At 42.7% G+C, this 26,188-nt stretch overlaps 1 protein-coding gene across 2 annotated transcripts in view; it reads left to right on the forward strand.

Annotated features, from left to right (window-relative positions):
* The window catches only part of NRK (Nik related kinase), a 65,156-nt gene that overhangs the window by 24,220 nt on the left and 14,748 nt on the right, over window positions 1-26,188 (forward strand). For both annotated transcript variants that reach the window (XM_019618340.1, XM_010715514.3), the window contains 14 exons: window positions 628-780; window positions 6,456-6,587; window positions 7,327-7,394; window positions 8,985-9,100; window positions 11,681-11,778; window positions 12,851-12,969; window positions 15,927-16,020; window positions 18,873-19,046; window positions 19,380-19,509; window positions 19,899-20,057; window positions 21,648-21,791; window positions 23,056-23,190; window positions 25,380-25,480; window positions 25,989-26,138. In XM_019618340.1, coding sequence (XP_019473885.1) covers window positions 628-780; window positions 6,456-6,587; window positions 7,327-7,394; window positions 8,985-9,100; window positions 11,681-11,778; window positions 12,851-12,969; window positions 15,927-16,020; window positions 18,873-19,046; window positions 19,380-19,509; window positions 19,899-20,057; window positions 21,648-21,791; window positions 23,056-23,190; window positions 25,380-25,480; window positions 25,989-26,138 — 1,773 coding nt within the window. The remainder of the gene's footprint in view (window positions 1-627; window positions 781-6,455; window positions 6,588-7,326; window positions 7,395-8,984; window positions 9,101-11,680; window positions 11,779-12,850; window positions 12,970-15,926; window positions 16,021-18,872; window positions 19,047-19,379; window positions 19,510-19,898; window positions 20,058-21,647; window positions 21,792-23,055; window positions 23,191-25,379; window positions 25,481-25,988; window positions 26,139-26,188) is intronic.

Here is a 26,188-nt window from a genome sequence, read left to right on the forward strand (position 1 = left end):
GCAGAGTAGAGCTGCTAAAGTTAGAGTTCCTCAGCTGCTAAATCAGAGGATGAGCTAAAGATTTATGCTAGAGATGGGAATGAAACTGGGAAGAGCAGCGGGGTCAGAACCCTGAGTTGGAGATTTTGTAATAACAGTGCCCTCAGGACATAGAAGGACAAGAAGTCTCCCTGTCCGTTCCATAGGGCAGTTAACATACCAAACAACAGAGCATTAGAAGTGTCTCAACATAGAAAGCTGCTTGCAGTAAAGTCAGTGTTGTAGAAGAGGGTAATAAATTCACAGCAAAACAGGTTGCGTGCTGTCAAAGGTAAATAAATGCAGAGAGATGGTTCCTCCCAGCTAAAATCCTAGCCTGCAGCAAGCAGAATAGCCTCGAATAAAGCAGATTGCAGCTCAGGCATGTCAGGTGCCCCTTGTCCTGCTGTGGTTTGGAAACTTAATGAGAAAGATAGAGTTGCAAATGGAGAGGCAGTGCTGGTTTGTATTGTGCCAGGGCTGACCTCCTCAGCAGGACCTCCTCAGCAGGGAGGTCCATCAGAGTCTGTGCGGTTCTGTGCTGCCATTGGAGAGCATCCAGGCCATGAAGCCAAGTGCACAACACGCCTCTTCTTTTCTCCTTCGCAGGCCGAGGACCGAAGAAAGAGAAGTGATGGCACCCAGCCTGCCCTGCAGTGGCCTGCGGCGCTGGGGCACGACGCCATGCCACAGGCGAGGGTGGGCTCTGGCAGCAGCTCCAGCCCCTGCACCCCTGCGCTGCAGAGAGCCGTCTTAGTGCAGGTATGGTGTGAGTACGGGTGTGGTATCACTGCCCTGACACGGGGAGGAAGGTGCCTGAGCAGGAAGGTGCCTGGTTCCCTTCACTCCTGCCATGGGAACCAATGGAGGCCCATGAGAGCTTGCCTCCGATTTTCAGTGCCACCTTGTGCTGCTAAGTTACAAGTGGAGTTTTACTTATGCATTGCAGCATAGGTTTAGATAACAGTTATTTTTATATGCTTGATGCCTGACTGCTGACTCTCTGATATTACTCTTCACTGTTTCATAAAAAGCCTGAATGACTGCGCTGTTATAGCCCCTGGATGATGTATTATTTATATGGTGCCATAAATATGTGTGGCAGTTTACAAAACAACTCTAAAGTCAAAATTTGTATCCCTGAAGACTAGGTACAGAAGCAAGATTGTTAGTGGTCTTATGAAATAATCTACAAGTATAAGGAGATGGAATGAGGACTAGTTACCAATGCAGAGTCAGGTTTTGCTTGACGGTAGAGCATGGCAGGCCTGTGAAGTCCTGTTTCTAGTCTTCGATTTCTGCATCAGCATTTTTTAGATCTTCTAGCCCACACCTGTGAATAAGAGTTAATACTTGAAAACGTGCATAAGGGACTCCTGAGTGCAAAAATAGATGTGCTCTGTGTCCTGTGTTGTGCGCATCCACTGTACCCCAACAAATATACTGTCCTATGATGGGCCTACAGGCTGAGATGATCTTTCTTATTTGTGCATGTGGTTATGTGCTTACTTTCTTGTTGAGATACGAAGTATTTTACATACTTTCTTGTCGTTCCACCTCCCAGACTGAGCTTTTCACTCCTCCCTTATTCCAGGGTGCTTCTAAGCGTTTTCTCCTTGTTTTTTGTGCTTAGCTCTGCAGCTTCTGTATACTTTTACCAGTTTGACAGAAATCACCCAACATCTGTCACTTGAATCTGTTACATCACTTCAAAAATTTCAGAGTTAAACATATCTAAAGTGGTACCTAAGCAGATCTCTCTACCTGTACAGTGAGAACATCCTGGGGAAGTCGTGCAGTAGAATCCTCCTCGAAGCATTTTAGCTCCTGCTCTATCTATCATCTCCAGGAGTGCAAATTCAGAGTACCCACTGTGCCCAAAAACTCAACTTCCTTTCAACATCCTGTTTTTTGACAGTGTTTGAAATGAGTAGCTTAGACTGCAGTTACTTTTTTTCTTTCAGAAGGGACTGTAAGAATGTATAAACAAAAGAAAAGCAAGACAGCAAGCAGAAAACAAATAAACTCCTGTGCCTCCTCCTGCTCCCAGTGCCAGGGTTCCCCTACGGCAGGCTTCCAGGCCCAGTGCTCTACTGCCCTGCTTCTGCACATGCCCTGGAGTGAGTCTGCATGAGGCAGGTAATAGCTGGCTGGTGGCCTCCTCAGGTCCTGGTGGTGATGGCAAAATCAACATGGACAGCTGTTGGGAAAGGAAAGGCCCAGTTTCACCCAATAGCATTACCTTGAGAAAATATTTGTGTATCTTTTCACATCCTTTTTTTTCCATGGCACATTTGGCAGCTTAAGTCATGAGTTTTGTGACTGGTCTAAATCGACTGCTGTAGCATTGACTCCTTAGAGAGCTGCTGCGAGGTCTAAAATAAGTTGCTTATATCTTAGCCTTGGGCAGCTCCCTTCAGGTGAATATTTTGGCCCTATAACAGAAGCTATAAAGCACATACTTCAGGAATTCTGCAGAAGCACACTAACTGTACAGAGGGGAGTCCTGCCCTGTTACGGTTTCACTTTGTGGGTGAAAGGAGCTGCATCCTAGCATGGCTATGACCATGCCTCCCACATTGCCCACGTTATGTCACTTTGTCCCTTTGCACCTTGTTGGGGCTTCTTTGTTTGGTAGCACTTCTCCCAGCTGTTCAGGGAGTGGTAAGGAACAAAGTGGAGTTTATCACCCTCTTTCACATTCCTTGATAGAAACTACATAATAAAAGTTTAATGCTATGTTAAGTGATAGCGTTACTTAGGGGTAATAGCAAGCAGCAATTTATAGTCATTACTGTGTGATTTCCCTCCCTGCTGGGAACTGCCCTGTTACCCACACACAGGTCAGTGATCCAGCAGGTAGGGACCATGTGGACAGGGAGAAGCCAATCCGTGGTCTTACCTGCTGTGTTAGCATGGAAACCAGATGAACTTCGATGGGCAATTTATAAATCTTCTTAAGGGCTGTATTTCATTCTGCTGGCTGGCAGCAGCTGTTGATGCTAATAGCTGTGTTGGGAAATGCTGCCTGTGTTAACTTCATAAAGTGAGGAAGGCAATATGAGTGATGGGCCAGTTAGTCACCTGGAGATGAAAAGACTTGCAGCAATATACTTGCAGAGTTCAGTACGTGGCTGCCTTGTTGATTTAAAGTAAAAGTGAACCACAGATTTAAAAATGCAAGCTGAATTCATCACAGATGTCTACACTGAAGAACTTTCAGCCATGTTTGAGAAGGAGCAATCGTCTGTCATCACTGCTCTGCTCAGGCAAAAAGACTTCTTATTCTAAATGATCCCATCCTATAAGATTGTACGGCACCTCCCGGTTCCCAAACCTCTCTCACAACGATCTCACTGGAAATCCTAACACAGTTCCTGAGAGACAGCGGGCATGATTTCTCAGTGTCATGTACTCTATCTGTCTGGTGAGGGAAATGTGAGATATTTCCAGCTCAGAACATCCCATTTCCACTGCTTTGTACCAGTTCTGCCTCTGGTGAGCTGCAGCATGATGGGCAGTGGGGCTCTCTGGCAGTGAGATGAGCCATTCTGGGCAGCCCATGGGATTCACAGGCTGTGAATAGAGTCACTGGGTCTGTCTGTCTGCCCAGCATCTCCCAGTGTCTGAGTAGAGGACAGATTTAGCCCACATCTGAAAGGAACTCCTTTTTTTAATCGTCTCTTTTGTTTGTCCTGTAGGATTTGCTATCTAGTTCTCTACTGTCTGGAGTAATGCAGCAAAAATAGAACAAGAAAGCTAATGGTATTAGAATAATTAGCTGTGCATGAGGTCATTGATTGAGGCAGTATCCCAGATCTATGCATAAATTTAATGCAATCTTTTTCCTTGTGCTGTTTTGTAACAGCAGTTGCACATATCTACTCCCATATGAAGATTCAGCTCAAATTCATCACTTGGATGTCCCCCAAAAAAGAGAGCATAGCCTTTCTTTTTAAAATGTCTTGTTCCTAAATCTTCTTGATCTAATCGGTCTTTTGTACTGTATAGCCTTATTGTTGGTAGGAAGCAGTAGGTTTTTGCCTTAGCTCTATGAGGTGTGCCTTTGTGGTTTGAAGGCACCTGGTGGGTAACGTTGGCTACCTGTGCTTTCTGTGCAGCAGAGGAGCAGCCCTTCTTTTAGTATTACTTAGAATAAAAACAGTTTAAGGTTCAAGTCTGTGTAGTTTAGATTCATTATTAGGTGCATTTTTGTTGGATTTTTCTTTTTCACCGTACAAATATTTTTATCTGTAGAAGCTTAAGGGCATGACAAACACTATCATTTTGGGGTTATCTGAGACATTTTCACTTTGCTTTGGAGTTGTATGATCTTTTAAGTCCTACAGAATCATAGAGTGGTTTGGGTTGGAAGGGACCTTTAAGATCATTTTGTTCCTGCCCCCCCTGTAGGCAGGGAACCTCCCTCCAGACCAGGTTGCTCACAGCCCCATCCAGCCTGGAAAATCATCCCAGAAACAGGCAGCATGTCTCAGTTTTACATGGAACTGGGGAACTGGGCTGTCCCTGCCAAAGAAGGTCCATGGATACCAGCTGCAGAGGGAACATTTGTGTTTTAGAGTTTCTCAGTCACTTAAATTGTGAATCAGCAAAGCTCATCCCATCCCCACTTACAAGCAGGAACAGTTTTCTGGTACGCTGCAGGACTCCAAAGCTGGAATTTAGGAAGAAATTTAAGTATCTTGTTGAAAAACTGGCCAGGAAAAAAATCTTCCTATATTCTGATAATAATATACTTGCTATAAAAGCTGTTCCTGCCCCTAAGATGAGTCACTTCAGGGGAACACTTTGCTGTTGAAATAATTCTGGTTAACTAAAAACTATTATTAGTGACAATCATGTTGGACAAAAAAAGGGATTTGGACAAAATGCAAGGACACGGATTATGAGATGTTGTAACTGCTGAAAAAGCTATTTTCTTTAAAGGGAACCCAAAGAACATGTTATCCCCAAAAGGCAGCAGAAGCACCTGAATATTTAACCAGGCAAACTCCTCAGAAGTGTCTTTCTGCAGCTGATTTGTCCTTGCTGGACTCAAAGGTTGTGATGGAACATTTGAATGGTTGTTTGACATCTGTAAAGAGTTTTAGAATTTTAGAATTTAAGTGGTTTTAGAGTCACGGGGAGTTCATATTTCACATTATGTTTTCATTACTCTGTGCTATTTTTTAATAGTGTGAATAACTTCTCTTAAAAGTGAGCTCCGTACTGGGGAGCTAATTCTCCTGCATTTAAACTTGGATGCAGACAAAAATTTCCGGCCTCTTTCTTTGTCCTGGGGGCTGCAAGGCTGCTGGTTTGCAGTGCATCTGAGGCAAGGGGCCTCCCATGTTGGTGTGCAGAGCTGGGTCAGTCGGGCTGGGGGGATCCATGGGGATCCCTGCTCCCTCTTTGCATGCCAAAGGGAAGCACTGAGTGGCATGGCTTCAGGCACTGCTCTGCTGCCTGTCTATTTCTGTCACATTCCTTTGGTTCTGGCTTAGGAGTCCCTCTGGACGGACCCATCTCACACTCCATTTCCATGTTTTCTGCCTCAGTCTTGTGTCCAAGAAGATTTCTCATTTCAGGGAGGATCAGTGCATTCAGTTGACGTTTTTAGCTCTTTTCCTTTCTTCCCCTTCGGAAGATTCAAGTGTGATAGATTATTAATGTGTAGAATTCAAGGGAACTTTCCTCATTTATGTATTTATTTTAACACAGAAAGTTAGAAGAACAACTCTTGAGTATTTTAGATTGAGTGTACACTGCTTACCTTCTGTTCCATTGGAATGAACGCCACATTTGCTCCTCCCTTCACCCAAATTAGGGCATTTGCTATTCTGTTACCCAACCTGATATCACTGAAGGCAGCTTTTAAACATAGGTGATCTCAGCAGGGGCACCCGGACATTACTGTGCATGAGGTGTAGTGTGGGCCGTTTCTGATTTTTTTCTTACTGCGGTCTCAAGTTTTCTTCCTTTTAGACACTTGTTCATCTGTTACAGAGGCACCCTGTAACTGCTGGAGAGTTGGAAGCACTTCCACTTGGCAGTTTGTCTGCACTGACTGTAGTTGGATGGTGGGCTTGCAAAGACTGAAGTATGCATAGCTGTAATTTTTGTGTCACTCGGTTAAACGGTTCTGTGTGCATCGCCAGTGATGTGTTAGCTCCTCCACAGATAAAACAATACCAGATGTATGTACAGCATAGATGTTTTTAATATGTTGTGCCCTTCACCTTGAAATGTTTGAACCTAGCAAGCTGTAAATAAATAACTTTGCACCAAACAAGGTGAGTAGGGCTGTATCGAAACACAGTACTTGTTATGCATTTACTAAAAATTAGATCTCTCAAAGAGAACCATTGATAACTGTTGGCACTGGGACATGTTGTATAGAATGAAGAAGTGCAATTCAATTTTTTGTTTGTTTTAAGTGTGACAATTTCCAGGCCAGTAGAGATGTGTACCACAGCAGCTCGCTGTCAGACATGATGACCACACTAGTTGGCCTTGGACAGGATGACGTATTCTGGAGCGGAAGTCAAAGTGGAGAACAGCCCCCAAAGGTATGTCAAACTCAGATGTTCAGCTCTGTCCACAGCTGATAGCACTCAGCTCAGTTCCCCTGCACTCTGTGCTACCCACCTGCTTCACTTCATGAATCCAATCGCTTGTACAGTAATTGATTAGTAATCACTAATCTAGAAAGAAGACTCTGTAGGTAAGGATTTGCTTCCATTTCTGTGCACACTGTGGTTTGTTTCAGAAAAGCACATTAATTTGTATAATTCAGGTGAAAGGTTTCTGATTGTTCGGTTTTTTTTTTAAACAATTCCTAAAAACAAGGGTGTTTGTCTGGGATGTGTGTATGTGCATGCATGTATGTATTCTTTCTAATACTTTGCAGGTGGGATGTATGCATGTCCTTTTTCTCCTCCCCACTTTCCACACCCCTCTTGATATGCACAGTTAGATAGCAATGCAGGCTAATCCACCACCTACAAAAAGCTGCATTAAGTGACTGCAGATGTGTTTTCCTGTCTGCTTTAAATATTGACCAGGAATAGTACTGACTCCAGGGAAAGGTGCAAACCACTCACAGGCTGCACCCTGACAGATTGCAGTGCAAATTGGAAGGACCTGCTGCTAGTTTGCACCTTCCAGGGTTGATATGAAAGACAGCTCCACAGGTCCCACTGATGCACTGTTCTTTTATGTTGGTTAGTCTCATTTTTGTATTGATGGAATTAAATATTATTAACTGAGTTCATCAGTGGCACTAAAATACTTGATTAAATCCTTAAGGTTCCAGAAAGGACAACCTCCAAATTTTACAGCAGGGATCAACCTGGCCAACAGAGATGCCATTCAAGGTAAGCTCCGAAGAATTTGATACTTATGTAATGGTGATTTATTGCCAATAGGAAAACTATAGCCAATTTATTTAAAACCGAAGGCATAAACTCAGTAATACTAAAGCTAACATGGGTTCATGCCCTATTTGATGGCAGTTACAGTTATTTCACCTTTTGTGTCAGTTTGTCCACAGAACTATTCAAACTCCCTGATATTAAACCTGACAGAAGCATCTAAGCAAGCTTCCTTTTAATGACAGATGGACCCGATTTAAAGACAAACAAACCTGTTGTAGATCTCCTTTTCTCATAAGGCAATTTTGTTTTCTAATGGAAAGCAGTATTTTTAATATATAAAGGCTGATCTGCATCATGCCACGAGTTGTTTCATTTGTTTCAGCCTGCTCAGATTGACAGAGTGGTTGCCACACAAGTTCTTCATCCGTTTGCCAGTTCTGTAGTGCAGCCATTTAGCAGCTGCTTGTCATCTGATAATGTTTTACTTTTCCTTCCCATCAGGGCAAGTGACTGCTGAGAGTGCAGATTCTGTGAGATGCCAGCCTGCTGGCACCTGGGGGTGGCAGGAGTGGGTGCTGCTGGTGGCTTGGTCAGGTTGCTTTTGCAGATGCTCTGTGGCACATTTGCACCTGCACTGTTGTTTTGGAGGAATTCTGTGCCTGGATACTTTGCTAAGGGTGGCCCTGGCCCCAGCTCCCTATCTAGGCACTGTAATTACAGCTGGTGGCTGTAGCTTTGATCTGCTCCATAGTAGCTCGTGCAGGCACATACGCTGTCTGTAGATTTATCTTGAATATTCTGGCAGCGTGCCCGTCAGGTGAGTGTACTCTACATCCCAGGAGAAAGAACCAGGGATGAAGAGCTCAGCAGTACAGGGCAGCTGACACAGGATGGCTAACCAGGGAACACGTGAGGGACTGGGGTTGGAGAGATCTGGAAGGGTGGGAGTTTCAGCTGACATAACCAAGCAATGTGCAGTGCTTTGGAATGGTTACTTCTGATGAGCCAAAGTCAGAAACATCACCTGACATAAACTTCAAGTGAAGCCAAACCTATATTAGATTCTGCTTAAAAATTATAGGGGGCAAAACAGGAAAGAAACGTGTAGGTAAGTCACAGTGCTACAAGTGAGGGGATTCTTAGCCTGGAGTTGTTGGGTACACCTCACTTTTGATTTGCAAGTTTGGCAGCTTGTTTTACTGCCTTATGCATTCCTTCTTCCACTGGTAAGTAGGTGATGATGTATCCTGCAGGAGGGGGGTAGAAGAGGTTTCACTATTTGTGAAAACCATGAGATTTGGAGTTAGGAGTGAGGATGATCTGTAGATCAAGGGAGAATTACATGGAGTAGGGTGTTTAACAGTGACTTGGAGCACTGCATTCTCCCAGACTCCCAGGGGGAACTGCCCCCTCCATCTTCTCTGGTTACTGGGTGGCCCTGCCTGGAGCACCAAGGAAGCAGAGTTTTTGTATAGAGAGTACTTTATCATACACTGACAGCAGAGAATTTGGTTCCATGGCCTAGGAGGTACGTTTTGGTTGTGTTTTTAAATACCAACAGCCTGATATGCTTTCTGTTTTTCTGTTCAGTAACAGCCATCAGCTGTCCCCAGGGGGACACGCTCTGAAGGTCAACAGCAGCAGCAGCACTGCTGGCAACAAGCCGTGGGAGATGGCATCTCATCAGAACAGCCGACCCACCTCAGGTGATTCCCAAGTCAATGGTTCATCACTCAAAACATGCAAAATTCCTTCACATAAAATGGGCTTCTCTGGAGTGCTGGGTGTTACGTTTTTGTGGGTTGGTTTGTTTGTGTAAATGAGGTGATATAAATAGAAATACCACCTCACATTTTTTTGAGTCAGTAAGTGACTACAAACATATTTGCATACAAAAAAAGAACTTAGTTACTTCAATTAAGGAGTGAAAAAAAATATTTCTCTTGTACATACTGACACTACCGAAACTCAGCAAAGCTGACCTTGCAGATACACAGATCTAATTCAGTGCTAATACTCACCCATTGTCATTTTCTGCATTAGCCATTTTTTGCATTGCCCACTAGTAAGATGATACAGATGAGCAGTTGTTGCACACCTATATTTCTGCACTTTAACACTGTGCTGCCTGATGGAAGCCTAAGGAAGCATAAGACTCTCCTTTCAGCATCTTGTGAAACATTCTTCCTCTAATCTGCAGAAAGAAAGTGGAACTGAAAAAAAAGGCACAAGAAGTTAAAAGGTGGAGATAACCTCATCCAGTGTAAGCACGGTGCAGCATTGTAAGATATCTCAGTATCAGTGGTAGCAGTGGAAGAAGGCAGAGGGCTCGCTGATGGTTTTACAGATTTTTTGCGGTACAGGCTCTGGTTCCTGAGTCCTGAGCTGAAACTGGGGCAGAAAGAGATGTGAAACAGAAATGGAAGGCTTTGTTCCTCCATTGCTATTCCTCTAATGCCTGTTCCGTGGGTCAGCTCTAGGACGATTTCTTGTATAACTCTTTGCAAAACAGTATTTTAGAGTACTTTGCATCAGGCTTGATGCAGATGGGTGACATGGGGAATCACGCCCAGTTCAAGGCAGGGTGGATGCTAAAAATGTTCTGAAACCACAGCAGTGAGTTGCTGAGGTCATTTATTTTTAAACTGAGGCTCACATTGTTAATTTGCAAACCCTTGATAAATGCAGAACAAATTGCTTATTTATTACATTTAGACAACCAAGCCAATTTTGCTTTCCCTAACCATACAGGGTAGGGAGTGTTGCTTCAAGTGAAAACCAGAGCACAGTTTAAACTGCTTGGGGTTTGTTTCTTTTTGCTCTTATGTCATTTTATGTTTGAATAATAGCATGATGATGAGCAACGAGCAGCAGCCCAGCTCAACTTTGCAGCGTCTGCATGATGTGTAACTCCTGTGCTATTTTGGCATGGGGAAATGAAAACCTCACTAGCCTTGGAAAGAATAGTAAACCTCCCTTGTGGTTTAAACTGTCTCCTTGGGTTCTTAAGTGTCATGAAATTACAGCCAGTTCTGGCATATGGTGTTCCAGAGTTTGTTGCTTTCCCAAACCCACAGGGACAGTGAAATGTGCAGGAAAGGCCTATAAATACTTTAAAACTAATATTGCCGCTGAGTTGCTTAGGTACTCATTGACCAATAAGGAATTCTGAATTTTAAAAGCTTTGCAAAATGCACAAATGCATGAAGCTGCCGTGATAAAACTAGCTAAATTACCAAATACCAATCTTAATTTGCGTGAGCTTGAATTCTACCCCCCCAGTCTGGGAAGAAGTCCTGTCGGTAGCAGTGGAATGGTCTTGGTGGGAACTGCTGAGCGAGGCACATGTGTCCCACTGGGAGGGCAGGGGCACATCCGCCCTCCTGCTCTTCTCTTGTCTTGTGATTTGCGTGCAGAAGGCAGCATCCCTCCAGGGCTGCATTTGCTCTTCCCACATAGCTCTGTTTCGTTTGATCACTTGCAGGAACCCCTCTTCAGATGGCAGCAGCACATGCAGGAGCCTTGGCTCCTCCTGTCTCCATTACGTGGGTGTTCAGGAGCCATGCAGGCACGGTGCGGCGCCTGGGGGGAAGAGCAATGCCACACTTCCCCGTCACCAGGGCCTGACCTCGGCTGTGTCACGAGGTGCTGCACTGCCCACTTCTCCATGGGGCTGAGTGGAAGTGGGAACCTTGAGTCCAAGATGCACAGGGGAAGCAGGGTTGGAAAAATGGTTCTCCCTGTGCTGCTGTGGGAAGCGGTGAAACCTCTTCTGCTTTTAGCTTTTTGCTTGTTGAGAAGAGGGGAGTTCAGTGCGGCTGTTTGCCCCAAACCCTGGGATTTAGCCTCTGTCTGCAGGCGTGGGGATGCAGCTGGTGGCACCTCAGTGTGAGGATGTGTCCAGCTGCTGCTGTGTGATGAGCCGCCCCTCAGTGCAGGGGTCAGAGGAGGGTGTTTGTGTGCCTTCACCCTTTGCCCTTGCAAGCCTTCTTCTAGTCCATAGAAATGTTGCTGGTGTACAGTGAGAGTGCTGCCACAGCTTTGTTCTGCTGGTCCTACTCGTGCAGCATGAATCTGGACCTGTACCAGTTTATAGCATTGAGGTATCCAGAACCACCAAGAAACTCAAAAAGGCTTCTCTCTGCAACAAACAGAAAAAAGAGGAAAAAAAGTTTGTTAGCAGATACTCTTGCCTGCCTTGGGTGATAACTCCACAAGCTTGTCTTACAGATCCTTTCTCTCACTCTCTTCTGCACACACATTTATAAGAAATAATTTCTTTTCAGGGAATCCAGGACCTGCTAAGGGAGAGAATGCTTTGTCACACAATCACTTGCAGCTGCATAAGAAGCCTGAAGAAGTTTCTCACCCGGGCCAGATGGCAGTAGGTTCTTGTGTAACTGCTTTTTCTGACTTATTCTTGGTTTTCACTAAGGGCACACTTAGGCAGACAGCTCTGCTGTTGATGTGAGCTGCCTACTGCCTTCCCACCAACATCTGCCTCTGATGTCATGGGCCAACCTCATAACATAGGAGGCGTGACTTTGGAGTGGGCCTCATAAAACATATAATATAGCTAATGTATATAGGTAACAACATCTTAATTTTTAATATTTGTTATGAAGACATAAAAAAGGAGAGTGAGAAGACCATAAAAATAGTGGGATATTTGACCTTGCTTTTGTGAAACTAATGGATTGCTCTGGTTTGATGGCTGTGGTTCCAATTCTTAGTGAGGTCACAAGGTGCTCAGAAGAGAATTTTGATGAAATTTCATTTTTCCTATGCTTCATCCTTGAAAACAGTTGTTCACAAATGTACATAGTGCAAAAAGCAATGACGTGAATAAAGCAGGACTGTGAAGCGAGGGATGTTTCTCTTTGCTAAGACAGGGCTTATGAAAGTCCGATAGAGAGACATGATCAGACTTTTGAGTTGAATGTCTGATGACAGCTCTGTCCATTCCATTTGGAAACGTGCAGGTCGTATATTTATGCTGTCTGAAAATGGAGTCGCACACACACCAGAAAATGATGAAACTTAGTCTCAAATTCCTTTATCACAACAGCTGCTGTAACTTGAGTTAGCACTGCTCTGTGCCCTCTCCTTGTCCTGGTTTCAGCCCAGGTAGGGTTAGCAGCACACCAATGGTTGGTCACTGCTGAGCGATGGATTCACGCTGGCCACTGCCACGATGGAGCAGGGTGGGGGGGAGAGGTGGGGTGGGGGGGGAGATATGGGGGGGGCTGCATTGCAAGCCATACAAGCTTAGAACATTCTTCTGTGTGAAATACACAGTTGTGATAGACCAAGAAAAGCATCAGCATCTGAAGAAAGCTTTTGGTATGGAAATTATTATAGCTAAATTTGCTGGAACAAGTACGATCTTGCATGTGCTGTTTAGTGATGTGCTCTTGCTTGAGAAAAACTGACCTAAGTAAGTTTTCTGTATTCAGAGCCCATGTTCCTTTGCCAAGGGGAAGGACAGTGCCAATTTGTTCCTGAAAGCAGCAGACTATTCCTCATCAAGTGACGAAGCCAGCAGTAGTGACGAAGATGACACGAACCATGCCAGGTTGGTGTGATTTATCTTCTCTTTCTTCCTTTTTATTACACACTTAAAAATAACTGGAAAAAGTTGGCATACATAAATACCTCCCCTCTGAAGTTGCTATCAGTCACTTATGTCAGCTGTAATTAAGTAGTTTAATCTCACTGTAATGAACTCCTGAGGGTAAATGTTTCCTCCATCAAATGTGTGCAATGTAATAAGCTTTGATGACTTGCTGCCCTGGGACAATGAAGAGATGTCTCGTTTTAACTGAATATCAATAGGCAATGCTTCTTTGGAGATTACTTCTCATTGATCTACATTTAAGTGGAATTTTTAAAGAAAAAAGGGAAAATCTTATACCTTCGTGCTAAATACAGATTGCAGTACAAAAAGCAAGGCAAGCTGACCCTTTTATTCATGCCCTGTTCACTCCAGTGGAAATAATTAGCACCAAAAAGCTGATAATTTCACCTGGACTACTTATAAAGTGGGCTTCTGTAAAATTTGCTGTATTTTTAATGTTATTTTGTACAATGGCTGCAGTTATCATATGTATGCTGTGGCTCCCGCCAAGCTGATCTCACATGAACTGTTTCTCTCTAGCTTTCCAGTTTCTCTTGATGATTTTGTGACTGACATCTTGTGGTGTTTTACCTGTCATGCAAAATATGTATTCTGCTGTGAAATAATGGACTGTAAATCTCTTGCTAGACCAAGGTGACCAGTCAGTCAATCCTACTGTCTAGAACAGCACACACAATTATTTTTTTATATTAATGAACAGAACTTCTAATTTCCTTGCAAAATGACTTCAGTTTAAAGAGTTCTAGGATTTACTTCAAAGTGCATTGCTATCCCAGAGAGCTCTCTAGGATGGGACATAATTGCACTGTAGTGTTGTCAGTCTTCTGGAGGAGATGCACAGATCTGTAGCGCTGTTGGCAAGCTGCAGCATTGGCCTGATACCAGACCTTACCACTGAACTGCTCTGAAGAATGCAGAGTTTTTGCACTCACATATTGCTCCTGATTTGCATTTCTGAAGTGCATTTTCAAAACTGAGGAATGAGGAAGGAGAAGAAATATTGCAGGACACCTGAAAAATCTGTATTTTTATTATAATGCCTTATTTTCTTACTGCTTCTCTTCTTAACTACATTTTACTGCTCTGTAAAGTTTTATTCGCTGTAGGTGATAGAACTTATCCTAGACCTTAGAAAGACTACATAAAAACATAGATTTGCCTTGCAGCAATGACTTCTGCTGCATAGGAGTTTGGTTTTTATATCCCTGTGTGCAGTAATGATTTGAAGGTGTCTTGCTGCCTTTGGAAATCTACATGTGTTGTTTGCATCTCCTCTTTGCAGTCCCTTAAAGAAATGGGGTCAGCAGGCTGATCCCTGCCAGGTTTACCTTCTATGCAAAGAGTCACCCAAGAACTTCAGTCAAACTGAAGCACAGTCTTGCCTATTGGCAAAGACAAAGAATCATAGAATCACCAAGGTTGGAAAAGACCTTCAAGATCATTCAGTCCAACCGTCCACCTACCACCAATATTTCCCCACTAAACCATGTCCCCTAGTACCACATCTCCACATTTCTTGAAGACCTCCAGGGACAGTGACTCTACCTCTTCCCCAGGCCACCCAATCCAGCTCCAAGTGCTTTCACCTCAGCTGAGCATCGTTTATATTGAAAGATAGTTTGGGAAATGTATCCTGATTGCCACAAAGTAAAAAAACAAAAAGGAGAGTGGTCAAAATGAAAACAGCAGCCAGCACTGAAACTTACTGTATTCTAGATAAAGGTCTCACTGTCGTGATCAGGTCAAAACCTTTTTGTTTTTCTTATTATGTACAGCAAGTGCATGCCACCAGGGCTGAAGCCTTTAGAATTGTGTAGGAGTGTTTCCATTGGGGCTTTGACTGAGACATGACAATGAGATGACACTGAATTTCTCCTCATCCACACGAGTTTTCTGGTGTAAAGACAGGTATCAGTGAGCCAGCAACCTACCTGCCTGTGTAGCAGGTATGCTACATTAGCACTTATTTCTCCTACTCTTCCAAGAGTTCTTCTCCAATGCCTGCAGCTTTCACACCATCCCCCTTAAAAACACTTTTCCTGTGGTTCATTTTGTATAGTTCAGTTTCTTCTGCTGCTCTTTGTTCACTGCCAAATGTAAATAAGGTGGCTGCAGATGTGTGCTTTCCAGGTAAGTACTTTGTCCCACCAACAAATGGGAGATGGAGGTTGTTTAGAATCAGGACCATCCTTGATCCTACTCCATGTGCTGCCATTCCTCCTATGTTTAGTATGCAAACGTTTACAACTCCCATAAGAAAAACAAAACAAAACAAATGACACTCCTACTCCTTCACATTTGTCTTAAGACAGCAGCTCTCTCACCAAACCTCCTCTGCTGCTGTGCTGGGCAGAAACCTACTGCACTTCAATGCATTGCAGTGATAAATAAATAAAGGAATGTACATTAATTAGTGGAATGAATAAGCTGTGGGATGGAAAAGCACAGAAACATGGCCAGAAGCTTTGAGGCATTTCCACCTGAGTGAAAAAGCTTAGAACACAGATAGCACTGCGCGCGTGGAGCATGTCAGGGGAGGTGCTTGCTGTGGTCTCACCGTTTCCATCAGTACTGCTTCTGGTTGCTATGGAAGGTACTGGACTCCATGGGCTTGTGGCCCCCGTTCCATCTCTGTGCTCCTGCTCCTTTCCCTGTGCAGTGGGCATGCAGAATGAAGCAGTGGCAGCAGGCTCTGGCAGTGCTTGCCCCGTGTGTGGCCGGTGCTGGGTTTCCAGAGAGCAAGGTAGCTCAAGTTTTGAACTTGTATATATGGAAGGGTTTTGTGCATTTGTTTTATCATTTTGTGTGTGTGTGTGATTTTTGTTTTGCTTTTTTTTTTTTTTTTTTGTTTCTCCCTGAAGTAGTTCTGTTCATTAATTGGAGTTTGTTACCAGGCAACTGCTGAGCAGCAGAGTGGCAGATTTCTCAAGGACAGGAGTACCAGATGGAATTGAACTGAAACCCCAAAGCACCGTCGCAGAACAGAAGGTAATTTGGCCATTTGTAATGGGTGGGTACAGTGTGGGGAGAGTCACATTGTTAATGTATGTGATAAGCACAGCATCCATTTCTCCTTGGCAGCATTTTTGCTCTGAAATCCTACTCTGTCGTTTTTATAGCTATAAGCCTTGAAAAATTGTGTACTGCTTCAGATTTTGTGCTTCCTACAAACACACTTACATCTCAGTACAAAATTGAGCCTCTTTATTTGTCCTTGTTATTGACCTGGTCATAGTTTCTGATGTCAACATATTTTGTGAAAGATGCTGGGTAGGTTGCAGAAAGCAGTACTGTTGATGATAGCCAGTGTGCTTTGCCGCTATTAGTGAAAATGTGGACCTTCTCTATCCCAATTTAAAGAGAAGTACCACTTACTTTTTAAAATAATGCTGAAAGAAGGGAAAAACCCTTCATCCCTCCCCATAGGCTTAGCAAAAATACACATCCTCTCATATACCATGTTTAGTTTTTTCCTGTCTGTAGTTTGTAGCAGAGACCTTAAGTTATGTGAATTTTCCCATGATAAATGGTGCAGGAAAGATGAAGACAGACAAAGCAGAACACAGTTCTTTGTGTTTGAAAAAAAAAAAAAAATTAGAGTAATAAGATTTTATCTCAACCTCAGAGCATTTCCCACATATTTCTGGGTGTTTTCTCATTTCACAGATAGGGAAAGTAAATTGCCATGAAACTGGTATTTTCCACAGAGCTGCTTGTGTGAGCTGCAACAGAACTAGGAAGGAAAAGTTGTTTCCTGCACCTCTGGTATTTCTAAGCTTCAGATCAGAGTGAAATCCATCCAGGCTGGAGAAGGAGTTCCACTTCACCAGCATCCCATTGTCCTCAAGGAGGAAGGGCCCTGCTTTGGAGAAGAAATTATAAACAGGGCACCGAACTGAGCCAGGATCTTAGCAGCCCATGCTGTTCATCTTCCTCAAACCTGATATTAGCCTACCCCATTAATTTTAATGTTTATTGTTCTGTACTAGAAATGAGAATAATCCTGATTATCGTTTCAGAGTAGCTGCATGATGGGAAGGATTGTACTGCATTTAATATTTTTTCTTTCACCACACCTCCGTCTTCATCTATGTGGGGGTGAAGGAAAAACATTACCAGCCCCGGGCCATCTCCAACTCCCTTGTGCAGTGCCAGAGCTCTTCCCTGGCTCTTCAGCTTCAGCTTCCCTATGCTTTCTCACAGCAGAAACAGCCCAACTTTTTCTCCTTCTCCTGGTTCCTGGGTGCTGGGCATAGGCTTCTTGAGGGTGAAGTGAAAGAGACTCAGGTTGAGTGGAGAAAGATGGAGTAGAGTGGAGAGGGGTCATGTTTTCTGGTGGGCCTGGGGGAAATGACCCCAGAAGGAGACAGATAGATAGGAGGGGTGGAGAAGTCACCCTCTATGTTAATATATATATTGATTGTGAAAAGCTGCCTCTGAGAACCAGACATAACCAGGTTTAGAGCTTGTGGATTAAAATTAGGGACCAGACCAATAACAGACAACTGGTGGCTGAGATCTACTACCAGCCGCCTGACCAAGACACAAGTTGACAAGAGTTGGATTTAGACCATCCTTAAGGTCCTAAGCCATTCTGTGATTTTCATGGAGCATCCTGTCCATTCTTCCCACCTCTGTGTCACCAACCACAGCCACCACAAGTCTCCAGCATCCCTTTTCCTGGCCTATTGTGAAGTGATTTGGGTGTACCATGCTTCCCAAATGATTCAAACTGAGCTTTGGCTCAGTTCAGCTGAACCTGACTCAGAACTGAATTTAAAAGTGCCATACTGGTTTGATACCCTGAACTCAAATACTGACATATATAGTTAAGAAAGCAACAGGAAAATATAAGAATTAAAGCATAAAAAGGCTTACACCATCAATTATATTCCTAGTCGATTAGTTGTCTTTTACAAGGCAAATGTCTTTCATTCAGAGTTATGTACTATTTTTTTTAGTATATTGGCCAACATTCAAAAATACTGAGCTGATTTCAGTAGGTTTTTTGTCAGTCAGTGCAGTGGACAGATGTGCCCTGGATACAGCCAGCCAGAAGCTGATTGAGTTTGATGGTGTTTTCTTTTGTAGTACTTTGCTCCTCTCACTGTGTTCCAGTGCCAGTGGTGTTTAGGTGCTCTGACCTTCCACAGACAGGGGTAGGTCACTATGCACTGCCTTGCCCTTTTGGGACACTGCTCACTTTACAAATCCCATCTTTTTTCTTCTCAAAGCTTCTGGTCTTGTTTTCCCAGAAACTTGCAGTGTTCCATTGACTATTTTAGTAGGGAGAGTGATTGAGCAGTGCCTCACAGCCTGCATAGTATTTCCTTGAAGCTAGTGGGATCCTTCAAGGAGTGCCACAGTACAAAAACTCATTGTACTGGAAATGCTGGTACTGGATCCTACTAAATGTGGTCACTCCAAAATAAGGTCTCCAAATTCAGTAACTGTAGAATAGCAGTAAAGTGAATGATAATGATAAGAATCTTTACTGTAAACTATACATAGATCCTGAGTTGAGAAGTGCCTACTTCTGACCACAGTAGAGGTCAAGTCTGTAAGATAAAGATGAGTCATTTGATCTTGTGTCACGTGTCCCTGAGGATGAAGTTCTTTCCTTGAGATAAAGTAGATGACTAGTGTTTGTGGAGCACTTCAGAACTGGAAATCAATATTCATATCTCAGGTGTTTGCCACATGCTTTTATATTACCCCCTATTAAATCTTTCTGTAGGGTTTGTGTTTGCCCAGTGCATCATGCAGAGCACTTCTATTTATTTGTTGTCCTAATTGATGCATACCAGATGTGGACTTCACCTGTATTTTCTCATATGCAGGATCAGGTTTTAGGGAAACAAATTTCAAGTACCCAAGAAGGCCTCTGGGGCATAAACAACCAGAACTATCTCCTGCCAGATCTTCTCCAGCAAAGCCAAATTTCAAACACTTCTGTGAACCCACCAAAAGTGCCACTGACTAACCAGGAACCTCAGAACAAATCTCTGAGTAAGGTATGAGGTACATTTATAGAATGAATGAATTGTGCCGCCATTTCCCTCTAGCCCACAGGAGTCGTTGAGTGCCATTTACATTTATCTATCTATCTATCTATCTATCTATCTGTATGTATCTTTCTACAGCGATATTTTCACCACAACCCTTCTTTAAGAGTTTTGTCTAGGGGACTGATAGGAAATCTTGATTTCCACACCAACCTTTGTTATTCAATGTTTTTGTCCCTCTTTCCACTTCCCACTTTCTGAGCCTCAGAGGCACCTTCATTGCTGTGTGTGGTCTGCTCCCTGGTATCATCTTCCTAAAGCAGATCTTGTGTTTCATTGTAGACCCCATCCACTGAAAGTACACCTTCAAAGAGCAGCACATCATCTACAACATCCTTCACTTCTTTCATAGATCCTCGACTTCTGCCAATCACCCCTCCTACCAGTCCAGTAGGACCTCCCTGTAGTTCTTGTGAGTATGATTTACAAAATCTCCTTCCTGACTTTTTTTCTTTTTTTTTTTTTTTTGAGGGGAGGGGGATGGAGTGAAGGGGGGGGAGAACATGATTGCTTGGCAATAACAAAACTGTTAATAACACCTACAGAAACTTACACTCCACGTTACTATGAATTTCAGTGTCTTGCTTCTGCCGTTCTCCCAGATGTGGCTTGCTCTGCTCCACCTCACTTGCTCAGGAATGTGCAAGTTTTCCATATGTGTGGCTTCTCTCTGGTTATGTAATGCTCCCCAAATTGTTTTCTTACCTCTCTGAATTTGCTTCATTCTGCCATTAACTGGTCAAATGTGAGATGTAGCCAAACATTTGCGTTTTTTATGATTCCACATGTCTTCTTTTCCAGCGTCTAGTGCAAAACCCGAGCCTGTCAGGAGAGAAAATGCAAGGAAGGGTTCTGTTGTCAATGTTAACCCAACAAATATCCGCCCACAGAGCGACAGTCCAGAAATTCGTAAATACAAGAAGAAATTCAACTCAGAGGTCCTTTGTGCTGCTTTGTGGGGTAAGCTCAGAAGTGCTTGGGCATGTGTATAGAGGGAAGGCAGCAGCAGGAGTGGCTGGAGTTATATGCCTGTTAGATTTCACTGTGCAGCTCACTGAGAACATGCCTGCATCACTCACATGGTACTGCCTTCCTGATGGGAGATGGCAAACAGATGAGTTTCAGTTGCAAGGGATTTTGTGCATGAATGAGAAAATGTTTTGATCAAGCACCAAACTGAAAGTGTGCTTGCTGAAAGAGCCAAAAGTTGCAAATGTTTTGGGAGCGTGAAGCAAAAAGGCTCACGATGCTGTCTTATCTGCATGTCAGTACAGCTAATCATGCAACCTGACCAGTGGAAGTTATCCAAACCAGGGATTCCAAGAACTTTTCTCTCCAAATTTTAGCCACCACAGACTAGGTCTGGCATCAGCCTTCCCAAAAACCTGACTTCACTGGTTTCCACAGTCAGGACTTAGAACCTTGCTAAATGTTCATTTTTACAGGGCCAACATCACGTGGCACAAAACCAAGATCAGTGTAGTCAGATCATTTTTCAGCAACTATTGACCTAGTCCCATTCTCCCTGTTGCTAAGCTCTCAAGTTGTTTCAGCCATCTGTCTACCTGTGAAGAACAGATGCATTCTATAGGTCTCACCCAGACTTTCACTCATCATCACTTTGACTCCAGAATGGAAAATGAAGTAGGTGAAACATTATCCAGCAGAAATGTAGATTTCGAGTTCATAGCTTCACGAGTTTTGCATAGCGTAGGTTTGCAGGAGTCCAACATTTTAAATTAGGAACAGATTTATGTAACGTGGTCCGTAAATGACTGTACATTAAGGTTGAAGAGTACCAGTACTCATCAAAGCATAGCCAGTAGAGAAGCTTGCTTGCTACAGCAGGAAATGGATGTCATTTCTTTAGAACCTGCTGATTAGGAAAGGTGGCTGTCATGTGAAGCAGTTGTACAGGGTGCATCCTCTGATGTTAGCAACCCACTGGAGCCTTCGCTTCCCTGAGAGCAATTGAATTTTCAGATAGATTCATTCCTTTAATTAAGCATACGAAAACATTCTTGCAAAAAACAATTTTCAAACAGATATTCTGCTCATCTTTCTTCCAACAAGTCTAGCCCTCCTCCTGCAATTTGTATTTGGGGGAAAGAAGGATTGTGTAATTTTTGAAATTGGAAGAAATCCTTAGATCCTTTAGTTAGATCTCCTGTGTTGGCAACAGAGTGGTGCTAGACTCTCTTACAGCGCTGAGAAGTTCAGTTGATTTGTATTTTTTTAATATATTATTATTTATTTTTAAATCAGTATTGATTTCAGTGGTATTATTATTTATTTTTAAATCAGTATTGATTTCGCTGGAACTGCTCATGCTTCAGGTAACACGGGCATGTAAATGTTCAACTGGGTAAAAATCGTAATGGTGAGACTGGTTTTTTTTCCTTTCATTTTTCTAGGAGGTCATTCACAGAGCAAGGGAGAAATATTAGCTACCATTAAGAGGACTAACTAAAAGTCAATTCTAAAAAACAGTTAACACTTGGTTTCTGAATCATTAGGTGATCTAGGCAGTATTTTTTTCTGTATCAACAGGAGTAAATCTACTGGTGGGAACAGAAAACGGATTGTGGCTTCTGGACAGAAGTGGGCAAGGAAGAGTTTATTCACTAATTACAAGGAGAAGATTCCAGCAAATGGATGTTCTGGAAGGACTCAATGTGCTAATTACTATATCAGGTTAGTTCAGTGTCTAAAAGTATCTGACCTGCGTTGGGGTTGGAAGCAATTAGAGAAGAACTGGGTTATAAACTAGGTTGAGGAATTTCCTCTTATGGAAAATCACAAGATAGTTATTCTTGTTAATAGGAAAACTCTCTTGAATTTTTAACACTTACATTCTCTTTTCAGATTCACATGAGACTCTGGGATATTTCATTACCTGTTTAATGTGTAAAATGGTTTCTGGGAGGTTATGCAGTGTTTCATCTTCTTAAAATGAACTGTTCTCAACAAGCTATAGTTTGTTAGTCCTTTCACATGTTTGCGAACATCTAAGTGTGATTCTGTCAGAATATAATTCAATAACCTCATTCTGTGACCAGTGCAATGTGTGAACAGTAACAGAAGAGTGGTAGATACTGTGAAAGCATTGCTAACAGTAAAGGGAGTCGCACCTTCAGCCTGTGTGTGCTCTTCAGCTGTGAAGAGCTTGGACTTAGCCCTGCAAAGTACCTAGGCCTTTATTGCCTCCAGTTGAGAGCAGCCTTAAAAGAGTACAAAACAAAGCCAGAAGTCCAACAGGGGATGGCTGCCACTTTTCTACAGTCCAGGCTCGGTGCAGTAGGTGATGGTGAGAGCTATTTGTTCTGCTTTGCCATTTCAGTGACTTGTGACGTGGTTCTCTAGACTAACCTGTGATCCCACACTGCTGTTGATCTTACTTACAAACCAAAGCAATAGAAGGACTGAGATAAAAGATGACAAAGTAATTCTCACCCTGAAAGGCATCCAAAAGAAAATAGTTACCTGTAAAGAAGATTGTCAGTTAATTAGAATATTGTTACTGATTCAAAATACCCACAGTATGTCATATCTGTATTCCTTCCTTCACATCAGAGAGCCAGTGCCAGGCAATGTGATTATCTCTGATAATACATGCATCTACAGAGACCTCTTCTTTGGCCTGGGGGAAGGATTTTAGTCAGATATTAAAATCTTACATGAAGCGTGAGTCACAGGTGCACATGTGCCAAATGCTGTCACATTACTTGTGTACCAGTTTGCTCCCGAGGGCCAAAAACCCAGGATCCTGCTGACACCAGGCTTTTCTTTTGTTCTGCTGGGCTCTTCTCTCACCATGGCAAGGCACGAAAATCTGCTGTACTCAGGGTCACAAAACTCCAGGTGCTTTGTTTGTTCTTTTTTTAATGTGGAGGAGGTTCAGTGCCTCAGTGAATTGTTATGTCTTAATTCATTTTATGTGTTTATTTTCAAACCCCAGGGAAGAAGAATAAGTTGAGAGTCTATTACCTGTCATGGCTGAGAAATAAGATTTTGCGCAATGATCCGGAGGTGGAGAAGCGACAAGGCTGGGTGTCTGTGGGTGACCTGGAAGGCTGTGTACACTACAAAGTTGGTAAGGTCAATTTTCGTTCTCTCCTTGGAAAGCTGCTTAATCATCCCTTTGCATCCCATGCCACTGGTGTTTTTCTTCAGCTGTGTTTCAAAATTGCATTGGGCTGACTTCTTTTAAACCTTCTTGTTTTACATGGCAGATGCTTTGCTCCCTGTCAGTCCATATCACATCTCTCCTTGCATATGGTGTTGTGGCTGTGTCCTGTGAAAGCTGGAAGAAGGGAATACCAGCACTGTTCAGCTCAGCCCATGGTTTAGAAATACTGTAGTTATTTAAGACTTTAATTAGACTGATGTTTTCTGCTTCTGTGCATCTGCTTCTCTCTTGGCCCTGAGTAGCTGCTAGAAAACTGAAGCAATAAACTGCTAGTAAATTGTATTTGTACAGTGTCCATAGACAGATGAGATTGGATGTCCCAGACCTCGTGTCTAGTTCTTAAATGACTAAATATACCATTGCTTAAACTTAACCACTGGAAATGGTGCTACAGCAGTTGAAATACTGTCTTGCTTTTATTTGTCTTTCGAACAGTTCATTCTTGGAGATGAACCATCCGTTTTATGATTGTTTCTATCATTTAACTGTGTGAGAGGGTGTAATGTATAGCACAAGTTTTTGCTTTGATATGTAGTATATGAAAGTGGTGTTTTTATTCAAAATCAAAGATAAATGATACAAAGAAGTGCAGGGGACAGTGAGGTGGTTGATTCTCATAAATGCTTTGCTTGACATTTCTTTGCTTTTACATCACATTAAAATGGTAAGGGTTAAATCCAAGAAAGAATATGCAACAGATGTGTTGTTTCCTTTGTGGTTAGAGCTGAACACCACATGTTCCACTTCAGTTGCTCATTTTTGGGTTTGGTGTGTTTTAAAGAAAAAAATAGTTATTCTAAAATTAGGCAAACATTTGAGAGCTTCTGTTCACATGTGACAAGCCAGTGTCACTGCTTTGACACAGGCGCTGTCGTTTACCTGTTGGTGGACCTTCTTGAACGTTCACATTTGCTTTTTCAGCCATTTGTCCTGCTAGAGAAAGGAAAGGTTGGGTTGTTTTGTGTGTTGGTGTGTTTTGTTCATTTGTTTTTGGTTTTCCCTTTCTCATCCTTATGCTTAACACTTCTGCTCTACGGTTGGGTCGGTGTGAATTGCTCCTGCTGCAAGCAGCAACGCACCTTAGCTCACGAGTGTAACACCTCCATCTCCTATAAATCACTGCCACCCAGACACTGAATGCAACATGAAGAATGCATTACAATACCCTAGCAGACCGAACACTTGCCTCTAGCAGAGTGAAGGATACCTTAATTTTCAATGCATGATTCTTTGTTTATTCTTGATGGGCCCAACATGAGCTTAACCAACTAGGAAGAATTACTCATTTCTCGTAAAGGCTCACTCATCTCAGAAGCGTGAGAGTCGTTCACCCACACTAGCACATGGATTTAGCCCCATACAAGAACAGTGAAATGAAAGTGTAGCCTGCAGAGTGTAACAGAATCATTCACCCGCAGTCATTGTTCCTCCACAAGTAGTTTAGTCACAACCAGCAACATCAGTGTGGGCTCACATTTGGAAGATAAATTTGACTTTGCTGTAGGGTCAATACCTTTTCTTTCTGGCTAGTGAGATAAATACGTATATGGGAAGCAATATGTAAATACAATTTACAAATTACAATTTCACTGTTTGTGAGGGTGGATGGTGATAGGACAAGAGGAATGGTTTTAAACTGACACAGGGGAGGTTTAGGTTAGATATTAGGAGGAAGTTTTTCACACAGAGGATGGTGATGCACTGGAAAAGGTTGCCCAAGGAGGCTGTGGATGCCCCATCCCTGCAGGCATTCAAGGCCAGGCTGGATGTGGCTCTGGGCAGCCTGGGCTGCTGGTTGGCAACCTGCACACAGCAGGGGGTTGGAACTGGATGAGCATTGTGGTCCTTTTCAACCCAGGGCATTCTATGGTTCTGAGAGTCATCTGGCTTTACTAAGAGTAAATGAAGTACAAGTGTGCAGTCAGGGAATTTCACTGCTGATATTAAATACCAGTGTCCAGAATCCATTGGTTTCCCTTGGTGAATAATGTCTACCTTTACCAATAGTCCGTTGAAATTTTTTCATTTAATGAGATGGTCTTTGATTTGAGAGTCTGTCTGATACCTAAGGAATTGTTCTTCTTGTATTACAGTAAAATATGAGAGAATCAAATTCCTTGTAATTGCTTTGAAAAGCTCAGTGGAGGTTTATGCTTGGGCTCCGAAGCCTTATCACAAATTCATGGCTTTTAAGGTAAGTGAAACTTCACTTTGGTTCAGATGTACCACCGTCTCTCATCTCCTCTTTGCTTTTTGTTGCTTTGTATAACATTTAAAGATAAAATGGATGTTCTTTTAAAGAAAATACAGCTCATTTGACATACATTGGAGATGGCAGGCATAGAACTGTCACAGTCATGATTCTGTTAGACGTGAACATCTCATTTCAGTGCTGTGCCAAGATGTTCATTTGAATTCACAAAGCTGATGCTTATTTCCCTCAGAGGAGGAGGAAATTTAACAAAAACAGCACTTAGCCTGATTTTTGCCTAGTCCATTTCTAGAATCCTAGAATAGGATTCTTTCAAAACACAAGTGAACTATCCAACTCTCTTTGCTACTCAATGGATGATCCTTACTTAACTCCTTAAATATAACATGTTAATGTAGGAAAAATAGGAGACTTTTCAGTTCTGAAAATTCTTAAGATTATGTATGTTAATCTGTAACAAAAAGCTTTCTTGTGTTTTTTCTTCTTCCAGTCCTTTACCTCACTTCATCACAAACCGCTGTCAGTTGACCTGACTGTTGAAAATGGACAAAGATTAAAAGTGATCTATGGCTCTCTAGTAGGCTTTCACGCTATTGATGTGGACTCTGGATCTGTGTATGACCTCTACCTTCCAACACATGTAAGATACCCCAAGAAATTACATAAATGCCTCTGCGCTTTGGGCTCTAT

Source organism: Meleagris gallopavo, chromosome 9 (assembly GCF_000146605.3).
Source record: "Meleagris gallopavo isolate NT-WF06-2002-E0010 breed Aviagen turkey brand Nicholas breeding stock chromosome 9, Turkey_5.1, whole genome shotgun sequence".
Taxonomy (NCBI): Eukaryota; Metazoa; Chordata; class Aves; order Galliformes; family Phasianidae; genus Meleagris; species Meleagris gallopavo.